Raw genomic sequence first — 12,841 nt, forward strand, 5'->3', positions numbered from 1 at the left:
AGTACTCTGGCCATTCTGGGCCACATGCCCACCTAAGCTGGGGAGCTGAGTCCTGTGTTTGACAGCCGCAGAGAGATGGTATGGGCCAGGAAGAGGTGGGTACCCACAGGAAGAGATGCTGAGTCAACAATTCCTGTTCATTACCACTTCTCTGCAAGCTGATGGGGCTTTCCAGCCAGGATGAATGGAGTGTGCATTTCTGCATTCTCACCCCAAATCCCTCTTCTCTCTTATTGACTCACCTCTGTTCTAAGCCACTTTGTCCCACACAGTTGGAGAAAAGCAAGTGATTGGCCTTTACTTTCTTCTAGTGTTTTCACTCAATCCCTTTTTACCTTCAAATAGAGGTATAATCAGTGTTAAAGCCACCTGACTCATCTATCTTTCAAAGCTCCAATGACCCCCTTATCTACTATCAGCCTTTCTTTGTCAAGTAGGTATGTGATTACATTTCCACCTCAATTGAATATTACATCCTGAAGATAGGCTCCTCCTGTGGTCAGAGGTGCAGCCCACACATACAGCTATCTCCTTTATATAGTGCAGCATTTATACTTCTCAGATATTAGGGTTTCTTCCTTTTCCTCTAACTTAGCCGCCTAGAAGCAACAGTTTTACGACCTGGTCCAATCAGCATTTGCTTTGTCACTGGTCTGTGTCTTTTGGGCACAAAATGTGTTACTTTTTGGACCTGTAGGTGTGTTTATTTGGCCCCACACAGCAATATAAATATTTTAAATCTATTGTAAACATTTTAAAACCAGGAGACACTACAAATACATTTGGAATTTTGCTTGTTTTGAACAACTTGGAAGATCTGTGAACCTGGGCCCATGTTCCCCAGAGCAATGATGCTCGGGAGTGGCCCTCTGGACCGGCCCGTGCGTTCCCAGGCCACCACTCCCAAGGGTGTTCCTGCCTGAGGCCCCTTTGCCATTTACCTTCTTACTTGCTGGTTATTTTTGCTTACACCTGGCCCACCTCACTCAGTCACATTCCCTGCCTGGCCCCTGGAGCATTGTTTGAGTTTGTGACTCCTGGTTGGGTGGCCATTGCAAATCAGGGACAGGTTGAAGCAGGGTTTAAACCACTGATGAATCGGGCCCAGATTGGCCTTCTGCCTCAAGGCTCAAAGTAGACATAGATTGATGGTATACTTCAAAGGCGGAAGAGACACTTCTAAGAGTTTTGAAAGAACTGCCGCTACTTGTCCGTGTAACATCTATTGTACCTTTCAAGAGAATTATATGATCTTTAAATACAATAAATTAAAGTTTCCAGAAATAGATATAAATACTGTGGAAGAATGCTAGCATGTCTTAAGTTTGAATCGCCTTAAAGAAACAAGATGAGATTCAAACTCTTAAAATTACTTTGTAAAATAAAGTAGACTTTATTGTAATCTTTTATGACTTCTCTAACTGCCCCATAGAGACATCAATGTTTGCAGAAGGATGGAAGGAGAGAAGAAAGGAAGGAAGGAAAAAGGAAGGAAGCTACTTGAATACTGGGACTTGCCAATTGATTTTTTAAAAGATTTTTTTTGATGTGGACCATTTTTTAAGTTTTATTGAATTTGTTAAAATATTGCTTCTGTTTTATGTTTTGCTTTTTTGGCCACGATGCATGTGGGATCTTATCTCCCTGACCAGGGATCTTATCTCCCTGACCAGTGCACCCCCTGCACTGGAAGGTGAAGGCTTAATCACTGGACCACCAGGGAAGTCCCATGGCCAATCCATTATTAAAATTTTAATTTTTACTTGTAAATAACTAGAAGAAGAAGTTACAAAAATAGTACAGAGAGGTCCCATGTTCTCATTACCTAGATTCCACTAATGCTAACACCTTCCATAACTGTAGGCCAATCCCATTTCATATTCCAGTGGCACGTAGAAGGTGTTCAATATAGTTTTTTTGAGGGGACTTCCCTGGTGGTCCAGTGGTTAAGACTTTGCCCTTCCAGTGCAGGGGGTACAAATTAGATCCCTGGTCAGGGAGCTAAGATCCCACATGTCTTGCGGCCAAAAGCCAAAACATAAAACAGAAGCAATATTTTAACAAATTCAGTAAAGACTTTCAAAAAAATTTTTTAAAAATAAGGTTTATTGAATGAATATGTTTGCATATGGAAAATGAATGTTATCTGTTGACTTAGCGGGTTGGTTGCTCTATTTTATTTTATTACCTTTGAATAGGTAATATATGTGCAGGGAACAAATTCAATACATTCAAAGGGTATACAGGGAAGAGTACGTCTCCTTCCTTTCCCTGCCTCCCAGTCACCCAGATGCCTCCAGAGGCAACCATTTATTCATTTCTTATAGCTTCTTCCACACATTGTTCATGTTTGCAAGTTCATACCTCACGTATCTGTTGCCTCCTCACCACCCCCCTCCACTGTAGAATAACCATATGCACATCTTCTTCACTGGGCAATATATATTGGAGATCATTCTATGTAAGTTCATAGAACGCTTCTTCATTGTTTTTAATGACTATTTAATATGTGTTCCATGATATAATAAATGGATGTATCATAAAAGAATTTATTTAACTAATCCCCTATTGATAAGCATTTAGACTGTTTCCTGTCTTTTATTATTAAAAGTATTATGGCTGTGGGACTTCCCTGGTGGTTCAGTGGTTAAGACTCTGTGCTTCCACTCTTCCACTGCAGGGGACGTGGGTTTGATTCCTGGTCCCTGGTTGTTGAACTAAGATCCCGCACCCCAAGGCTTGGGGTTAGGGGGAGAGGAGACAATACTGCTGTGAATATCCATGTCTGTTTTGATTTAAGCAGATACAGTCTCTCTCTCTTTTTTAAAAATTTTATTGAAGCATAGTTGATTTACAATGTTGCGTTAATTTCTTCTGTACAGCAAAGTGACTCAGTAATATATACATATATATATTCTTTTTCATATTCTTTTCTATTATGGTTTGTCACAGGATATTGAATATAGTTATCTGTGCTCTACAGTAGGACCTTGTTGTTTATCCAGCCCATATATAATAGTTTGCCTCTGCTAATCCCAAATTCCCATTCCTTCCCTCCCCTCCCCACCTCCCCCCTGGCAACCACAAGTCTGTTCTCTATAACAGATACAGTCTCTTTAGGTACTAAAGCATATGTTTTATGGATCTGAAATCCCCAAACTTCACTATTTGGTCATGTAAATAGAACTTTGATGGCAGAAAATTTCCTGAAGCTTTGTGTGGTTTCTGGCCTAAGTCAGTGAGATTTGTTCAAGGTCTGGCTGGCAGCTTTAACTGATGCTGATCCACCTGTTCTCCGTTATTTTCATCTGAGCTGTGTCTGATAAGTAGAGAAAGGAGCAAGGCAAGTTATACTCGGGATGATTAGGGATGTGCCTTGAAGGATAGTGAATGTGCATTGCTTCTCTTCACTCCTATCACTTGATCCAGCTCGCTGATCCAGCCCTTGCTCCTGGCCTATGTGTCTTCCCTCTTATCTGAAGTTATCTTCTATCTTCCCTTACTGCCCAGCAGATTTTGGTGACATTTCATTACTCAGCAAACACCTCCATTTCTAAACAGCTTTACACTGTTGAGATGAATAATATTACCTCTGTGTTGATGACCTGTGTCTTATTAACTGTACCTTTCTTCAAGCAGATTTAAAAAAATCTAAACCGGTTTCTTTTTTGACCCTTTACTGGGTTTTCATCACAGTCCCTGAGGGAAAGACTGTTGCTCTTCTCCATGTTCAGAGTTTATTTTGGTTCCATGAAGCCCAGTGCTCCTAAACAGCTGTTAACAAGCTGCCCCAAATGCCTGCAAAATGAGAGGGTTACACAACAATGAGCTTATCACTCATTCATTTAGTCATTAATTCATGCAACAAATATTTATAATTGAGTGTGGACTCTGGGCCAGGCAGCCTCAGCCTAAGTCAGTGAACAAGACAAGATCCTTGCCATTATAGAGTTTGTTCTCCAGCATGTGTGTTTATGCGCATGGAGGAGAGACAAAAATAAACAAGCAAGTTATTTAGTATGTTAGGAGGTGATAAATGCTATGGGGTGGGGGGATGAACAGGTCAAAGGAGGTTGGGATTGGGGGGACAGGGGGCATACTGCTGTTTTTGCTGAGGGTGTGAGATTTGAACTAAGACTTCAAAGAACACAGAATATCCTTACACAGTATCTTGTATGTTATGTGTATGTTTGCATGAAAAAGACCACTAATGACTTTGTATTTGTTGAACAACTGTACTGAGATATAATGCTCATACCATTAAACTCATCCTTTTAAAGTGTACAATTCAGTAGTTTTTAGTGTATTTACAGAGTTGTGCAACCATCACCATTATCTAATTCTGGAACATTTTCATCACCCCCAGAAGAAACCCATTAGCAGCCACTACCCATTCCTGCCTCCTCCCGGTCCCTGGCAACCACTAATCTACTTTCTGTCTCTGTAGATTTGCCTAATTTGGACATTTCATATAAATGGAATCATGTACTATGTGGTCCTTTGTGATTGGATTCTTTCACTCAGCATGTTTTCAAGGTTCATCCATGTTGCAGCATGCATCAGTACTTCATTCCTTGAAGAATAATATGCCATTGTATGGATATACCACATTTTGTTTATCCATTCATCAGTTGATGGTGACCTTGAATTTTAAATATTGCAGCGTGTCACGGATGGGCTGTAGTGATGGACCTCCCTGTTAAGGACTGGACTGTGCCATGTAGAGGGAGCCCATTGTCAGGACTGATGTTGCCCAGTCCAGTCAGCACTGGTTAGGCTTGGTTCTGGAGAAACTAAAAAGCCACCATACTCAAAACCCTGCTTTTCCAGGTGCCTCCCTCCTGAGCAGTAGCTCTGGGTGGTCCAAATGCAGCAACACAGACCTGTGGAGTTTTTTCAAGTGTATTTTCTATTCCACATTTTTTCTACTTTAAATTGTAACCTTGGTAAGTTGTTTACCCAAGACAATTCACAATGAGTTTTCTTTTTAATATTTTGGGTGTGGTAGCAAGTAGAAGCAGATCATCTTAACCAACTATTTGCAAATATCTGAACAAAGTCATTCTGGTCATACAGGGAAGACTCCACAGAGGAAATGGGAATTGAATCTGGATTTTGAAAGAAGGTTCGATTCTCAGAGAGGAATAGATGAGGAAGGAAAAGGCATATTCCAAAGAGAATTCAAAGTTTATCTTTTGGGTGACTGGGAAACCCTGGGCCCTAGAGCACGTGTCTTAGGTATGATAATTTAGCATCTATCCTCTGCGCATAAAGTGCGATGGTGTTGGAATCCTCTGGACTCCTGCACAGGAGACAATCAAAGTTTCAGAACTTCTATCGAGGGGGATGTTTCAGTTACAGCCTCTGGGGTTGCAGACAGATTATTTCCATCAGAGTCCAAATGACTTAATGGCTTTCTCACCCCCGCCCCCCTCCTACACACACAGTTGAGAGTAGCTGTCTAAGCGACACCAGTGCAAGAACCGGACACGCCCCGTCATGGCCCAGCGGCACACCTCCCCAGACCGCCGGAGTCGTTCCCTTTCGATCCTGGGGGTGGGGGTGGGGGTGGGGGTGGAGGACCAGGTGCAGTGGCTCCGCTCCCAGGAACTGCAGATTGGGGCGGGGGAGCCGGGAAGGACAAGAATCTAAATCTTGCATGGGAGCAGGAGGCGTGGGGTCTCCATAGAGGACGCACATCGGCCCAGAGCAGAATGCGGTCCCCATTCCCGCCGAACTTCAGCAACCGCGAGGAGACATGTCTGCCGCGGAGGGCGGAGCGCGGTGGGGGCGGAGCTCGACCCAAGGGGTGGAGCTAGAGCGTGGGGGCGGGGCGAGGATGAGGGGGCGGAGCGAGACGGTGGGCGGTGCGACAGCAAGGGGAGGAGTGCAGACGGCGGACGAGAGGCGGGGCTGGGATGAGGGGCGGGGCTAACACGGGGGCGTGCCCGGCCATCCGGCCCCGCCCCCGCCGCAGGCGCGCCCGCCCCGCCTTCCCTCTCCCCCCGGCTGCAGAGGCGGTCGAGCGCTGAGAGGGAGGGGAGAGCGGGTCACGACGTTGCCGGGGCGGGGATAACCCCTCACGTGGAGCAGATGAAAGGGCCGCAGCGCGACGCCCGGGGGAGCCGAGCAGAGCCTGCGACCCACAAAGCCGCCGCCGCCGCCGCCGCCGCGATGGGGCTGTGAGGCGTCCGCCCGCGCTCGGTCCTCCGCCGGCCCGCGACTATGCCCGGCCGCGCCCGCCCTCCGCGCCCTCCCGCCGCAGGACCATGAGGCCGCGCTCGGGCGGGCGCCCAGGGGCCCCGGGCCGCCGCCGCCGCCGCCTCCGCCGCCGCCCCCGCTGCCCCCGCGGCCGCCGCCTGCCGCCGCCGCCGCCGCTACCGCTGCTGCTCGGGCTGTTGCTGGCGGCCGCGGGGCCCGGCGCGGCGCGGGCCAAGGAGACGGCGTTCGTGGAGGTGGTGCTGTTCGAGTCGAGCCCGAGCGGCGACTACACCACCTACACCACCGGCCTTACGGGCCGCTTCTCGCGGGCCGGGGCCACGCTCAGCGCGGAGGGCGAGATTGTGCAGGTAGCTGCCCGCCGCCCGGGCCCCGCGCCGCCGCCGCCACAAGATGGCTCCGGGGGCTGCGCCCGCCGACCCCGCCGCGGGCTGGCGGGCGGGCGGGCGGGAGGGGCAGCGAGGAGGCCAGCGGCATCCCTCCCTGGCTGGCGGGCGGGACGCGGCCTCCAGGGCGCCGCTGCGGGGGGCGAGCGCACGTGGGGGCTCGGCCTCCTGTGGGTCCGGGGAGCGGGAGCGGGACCCCGGGTCCGGGCACCCACGTTGGGGCAGCCGCCTCGGGCCGTTGGGGCTTTCGGTTTGCCTCAGGTGTAAGTCCCGGGAACTACCTGTTGAATGCCAACTTCGGAAAGATAAGTGATGAAGGATGGGTTGGCTTGTTCCAGGTCGCAGGCTGTCCTTCCCACCCGTGCATGTTCTTTTGGGGAGTAGCCAGCCTTGTCTGAGGGGCTGCACAACATCAGGTTCTCCCCTGGAACCTGCCGCCAGCCTCACCTGGGCGCTGACCCTCCTGTGGGGCTCTGGACAAGCAGCGGCAGGAGGAGAGCAGCGGGAGCCCGCCGAGGAGTGGGGATCGCGGGTGCCCTGGAGTGGACGAAGCAGGCAGCCCTCGCTGCGTGCCTCAGATTACAGAGGGTGGGAGGGAGGCAGTCTGCCCGCTTCTCGGCCAAGGACTTCTGCAGAGGGCCTGCAAATCGGGAGACGGGGTCGCTCACTGACAGGGCCTCCACCTTGCTCCAGATGAAAGAGGTGTGCATTCCAAAGGCTAGGGAGAGCTAGCTTTAAGCTGACCCCGCTCTTTCAAGGAGGAACTCTGAGCCCAAGCCTCTGCAGATGGTGAACTGGGTAGATGCCTTCCTGCTTCGGGGCTATGATTTTATCAACTTGTTAGTAGACAGCCAGCGCACTTACTGCGGTTAATATGCGTGCCTGGGATGGGGGCGATTTGAAACGGTTGGCTTGTCTTTGAACCTTTTGGGGGAGAAGGGTTGGCTGCAGGGCTCTAAGCTTTGGGCCTTCTGCACTTCACTCTTGGATGACTTATGAATGAAGAGAGGGGGACCGAGTGGAATAACTGCAAGCAGCCTTTCCTTTCCCCTCTCCTGGTGCAGACTCAAAGGCCTGCATGGTTAGGACAGGGAGCCCTGCAGCTTGGCCCTTAGAGGTGTGTCCTTACATCCCTATCTTAAACTTCTGCAGGTTGAATAGAAGGGAAAACACATGTTGTTTGAGTTCTGTGACTACATATATGTTAAAGGATTTTGGACTTTTTTTGTTTTGATAATGTTATAATTACGGTCTTTGTAAGATTTAGAGACCATGGTTTGCTGAAGATTCCTACACATTTCATTCGCAACCTTCAAGCACAGTTTGAATCTTAAAGCTTACTCGTTGTGACTCCTTGTTTCTCTTTGAGGCTTTCACTGTGGCCTGATGCCTATAGAAAATGTTTGATTTACAGCCTTCTAAGAGAAAAGATTTTTTAACGTGGCACTTCACTTTTTGAAGGAGACTTTTGAAGTTTGCGATTTTTATCTGCAGTGTTTTTTAACTTGTACTCTTTCTCCCTGGTAGTTTGTCTGGCGAGCTATCCGTTATGAGTAGTGCTATGCTTTGGAGATAATCTGGGGTTCGCCATTTAATACAAAATTAGCAGTTTAAACACACCATTTGTAACTTTTATCCTTGTGAGTGGAGAGATAATGTGTGAATTTGGCAGAAGGAATCTATTCTCTTTTAAAACTTTTTGAAGTGCTTATCTAACTCCTTTGTAGTCCATTAGCCTCGCCAAAAAAAAAGTCAACAATTGCTAAGTAAAGAAAAATGACTTAAATGGTATTTAATAAGTTTACCTGTTAAGCAGTCACTAATAGGTGTCCTTAATTCCCTTATAACTGCAGTAATGCTGGTGAGTTTATCTGAGCTGTCTGAATAGTCATTTCTTGGTGTTCTCACTCTATATCTTTGATAACTTTGTTGTGAGGCCTACTTGCCGAACCTCTCCGTGTGCACAGAAGGAGCTCAGCGTGGCTTCTAGGGCTGTGTGTGTACAGAGGCTGGCATGCTTTTATTATTTCTTCGAATACGCTTGAGTGAAGGAACTGGTGTGGCCCGTCAGCCCTGAAGAACGTTTTTGTAAGGAAAGCTGATGTTTTAGGACTGCTGAGAAGGAATGTCACATTTTGCGTGAGAAATGAGAATGTACAAGAAACAAATTGGTGTTCAGCTTCAGATTAATCAGGTTTTCTAAGTGCCCTTGTTGAACTTTTCAAGCCTCCTTCTATTTACTATCTTGAAAAAACTCTGCATAACTTGCTATTTAATATTTTATGGTCTTCAGAGCAGAGTTCATTTTCCTTTAACGAAACCTAAATAGTAGCACCTATAGGATTGCTTTTGTTATTTCCCGTGGGATTCCGCAGCCCTGTTGTTCATGCTTTAGGGGAGAAAAAAACCGTTTTGGGAGACTGTCTCCTTTAAGAATTCTAAGATAGGAAATTGGTTTGTATCACTGATTTTTTTCCCTCCGTATTGTATGCAATGGAAGTATGTGTGTGTGTATGTTTATAGAGTAGATACCTTATCATAGTCTGGTTTGCCCAGATACTCCTAATTAGAGTACCTGTTCATTCATCTGCATGAGTTGGAGTAGGGGGAGGCTTAGGGGTGTGTTGTGTGTGTGTGTGTGTCTGTGAGTGTCAGTGTGTGTGTGTGTGTGTGTGTGTGTGTGTGTGTCTGTGAGTGAGAGAGAGAGAGAGAGAGAGAGAGAGATTCGAACCTTGGGATTAGTCACAGGAGTCTTGGTTCTCTCCTTGTGCATTTTAGGCTTAAATAACTTTCCCAAGATCATCAGTGTGCTCTGGAAAAAGATTTTTTTTTGACATCTTCCTCTGTGAAAGTTGTGAAAACAATGTGTTGCTATGAAATGCTATTCATTACTTTTATTATCTTATTTATTCATGCAGCATTAAAGCCCATTTGCTTTTAAGTGTCAAGCATACAGTGTGAATGATGGAGGAAGTAATTACACTTCTCCCATAGTTCTGAAGTGTGGAACTTTAAAGGGTTCTTAGACATATTGATACATATTTCATCTTTGAACCAATTTGTTGCTATTAATGAGATCCTTATCTGAAACTTTGAGACTTGGTTGTTCAACTCACATGGTTAGTGATGTTAAATAAAGGCCCAATTAAACACTGGCTAGGGTATGTGGATTGGTTAAGCAAACAAAGAAAACTTGCATAGAGGTGAAAGATTGTTTCAAAGTGGAAATGCATCTTTTCCCCTCTTGAAGTCAGATATTTGGAAATGCTTGAGAAATTCATCTGTAGAAGACATCTGATTGGTAGGTTTTGTGTAACTTTAAAATCGGCCTCTCTGGATCCTGGGTTAAGTGATGAATGGTCTTGAAAGCACAGCTTGCTGAGAACATTTAAGAACTAAGCCAGTGGGACTTCCCTGGTGGTGTAGTGGTTAAGAATCTGCCTGCTAATGCAGGGGACGCGGGTTCGATCCCTGGTTCATGAAGATCCCACATGCTGCGGAGCAACTAAGCCCGTGCGCCACAACTACTGAGCCTGCACTCTAGAGCCCGCGAGCCACAACTACTGAGCCTGCGTGCTACAGCTACTGAAGCCCGTGCGCCTAGAGCCCGTGCTTCACAACAAGAGAAGCCACTGCAATGAGACTCCCGCGCACTGCAAGGAAGGGTAGTCCCTGCTCGCTGCAACTAGGGAAAGCCCGCACACAGCAATGAAGAGCCAACGCAGCCAAAAATAAATACATTTATTAAAAAAAAAAAAAAGAACTAAGCCAGTGCCTTTAGCCATGAGGGGTAGGAGGAGAGCTGAGTGGTGGGTTAGAAAGGCTGAGTGAGGTCCTTAAATAGCCAGTGTTAACTAAGGGTATCAGAGACAATAATTTTAGGAAACTAATTCCTCTGCCTTGTTTCCCTGTCAGTTTGTTTCTGCAGTTTAGCATTTGATCAAACACTTTCTTTTCATCTCCATTTTAAGTTAACTCAACAGGCCTGCCTCTAAAAATTGACTTGGCCTAATAGAACAATTGCGTGCTGACAGCTGACCTGGATTTACACAAAAAGGGACTGCTGACTGTCTTGTCAGAAGGGCCTTCATAGGTTAAAACCAAGCATTTGATTTTGGGAAAAACATTAGGGCTGTGTTTTGTGACCTTGTGAATTCTTAGGGGCTCTTATTTTCTGTCTTGTTCTTTGAGATGCCCTGGGGGTTACTAATACAGCTCTGTATGGAGATGAAGATGGGAGTGGGAGGTAAGTGTGGGGTCTGGAGACTAGAGAGGGTGGTGATGGCTTCCATTTAGGAGCATTTATTTTGTACCGGGCACTGTGCCAAGCACGTCATGTGTTTGCTCATCTAATCATTACTTTAACATGGACTCAACAACTGTTGTTAACCCATTTCACAGATGAGGAAACTGAGGCTGAGAAAGGCGATTTGACTTATTCGACCTCACACATCTAGCGCATGATATAACCTGGGTTGAAACCCAGGTCTTTCTGGCCCCTTTCTTCCTATTATCGCCAAATAAATAGGACTTGGCCGGCTAGGTCTTGACATTAATTCACGTCTAATTTTTAAAATTATTTTATTTATTTAATTTTATTTTTTTTGGCCGCATTGGGTCTTAGTTGCAGCATGCGGTATCTTCGTTGAGGCATGCGGGATCTTTCACTGCGTTGCGGGCTCTTCGTTGTGGTGTGTGGGCTTATCTTTAGCTGTGGCGTGGGTTTCTCTCTAGTTGTGGCACAGGGGCTCCAGGATGCACGGGCTCAGTAGTTGTGGCGTGCAGGCTTAGTTGCCCCATGGCATGTGGGATCTTAGTTCCCTGACTAGGGATTGAACCCGTGTCCCCTGCATTGGAAGGTGGATTCTTTACCACTGGACCACCAGGGAAGTCCCAAGTCTAATTTTTAACAGTCTAGCATAGGGGTTCTTAACCCGAGGGACACAGACTTCCAGAGAGCGCCTGTGAACCCCTGAAATTATACACACAATCCCGTGTATGTGCACTTTCATTTTCCTGAGAAGATACATAATTTTTCCCCTTGGTGGGTTCTGTGATGCGCCTCCTCTCCAAGAGGAAAAAGAAGCACTCACCTAGTACCTGTCATCAAGTAGTGCATCACTGAGGATTTGAGTGGCGTGAGTTGTAGAGAGGTCTGCAGGTTTATGTGTTTCCATCGAGCATGTTCATTTGATAGATTTCTACCAAAGCCCTATTCTGTACCAGATACTGTATTGCTGTTGTCTTCTGGAGTTCACAGTCCCTTATAGAGCCAGACGTGTGTGGATAAATGATAATTCTTCCCAACTGGGTTTCCCTGCACAATAGAGCCCTTGGTCCTGAAGGCATCCATTGTCTCTAATGGATTAACTTCTCTCCTGTGCGTCTATCTGATAGTAGTTAAATGCATCATCCTTGGGAGAAGTGAGAAGATGGTCACTCCCAGAATTTTGTGCATTTTAATATCGAATCATTATGTTGTGTACCTGGAACTAACATAATGTTGTAGGTCAATTATACTTAAGTTAAAAAAAATAAAGAATTTTCTGCATTTAGCTGGTGAAGGGCAAGAAGGTGAGGCTCAATGCAGGGTGTGCGAAGTGCGGATGTTTGTGCCTTTGCAGTAATTCACTGGAAAATGAAACGGAGTGTCCGTCGATGTTGAAATGCCTTAAGAGCAACTCCTTACATCTTCCTTGTGGACCTGGGCACAGGCCTATTTGCTTTTGTTCATCCCTGGGTCCCTGGTACCTGCTGCTTATCAGATACTCACTATTAGTGAATGAATGATGGATTCAGAGTGGACACCAGGCAGACAGTGGGTCTTAATGGGCTTGGATTAATCGATGAGAACAATGTCATTTGCTTTGGCTATACATGCTGGGATTAGCTTTCCTTCTTGGTTGTTATTTACAGAAGCTTGCTTGATTAGATGCAAAGAATGGTTCTGGTGGACCCACTGATATTATAATACCAGGTTGTATGAAAGTGACCTGTGTGTGTGCACATGTTCAGGGGCAGGGTACCTGACATAAAGGTCTGAAGACGTGCTTTTCGTGGTAAAACACTGATAATTGAGAAAGCCCTAATGTGGACAGCTGTTATGGATGGACAGACACATGGAGAATAGTTCACAGCCAAACCCTAGTGTCCCTGGGAATAACTATAAAGGTTTGGTATTCAGAATCATCATTAACCTGAATATATGTCATGTGAAAACTTTGCTTCTTGATGGC

At 46.4% G+C, this 12,841-nt stretch overlaps 1 protein-coding gene across 1 annotated transcript in view; it reads left to right on the plus strand.

The window, feature by feature from the left end:
- Positions 1–5,943: 5,943 nt before the first annotated feature.
- The window catches only part of ZNRF3 (zinc and ring finger 3), a 148,701-nt gene continuing 141,803 nt past the window's right edge, over positions 5,944–12,841 (plus strand). Inside the window, exon 1 of the mRNA XM_019950445.3 lies at positions 5,944–6,569. Within this exon, the coding sequence (XP_019806004.1) occupies positions 6,270–6,569 (300 nt within the window). The 5' untranslated portion in view covers positions 5,944–6,269. The remainder of the gene's footprint in view (positions 6,570–12,841) is intronic.

Source organism: Tursiops truncatus, chromosome 13, assembly GCF_011762595.2.
Source record: "Tursiops truncatus isolate mTurTru1 chromosome 13, mTurTru1.mat.Y, whole genome shotgun sequence".
Lineage (NCBI taxonomy): Eukaryota > Metazoa > Chordata > Mammalia > Artiodactyla > Delphinidae > Tursiops > Tursiops truncatus.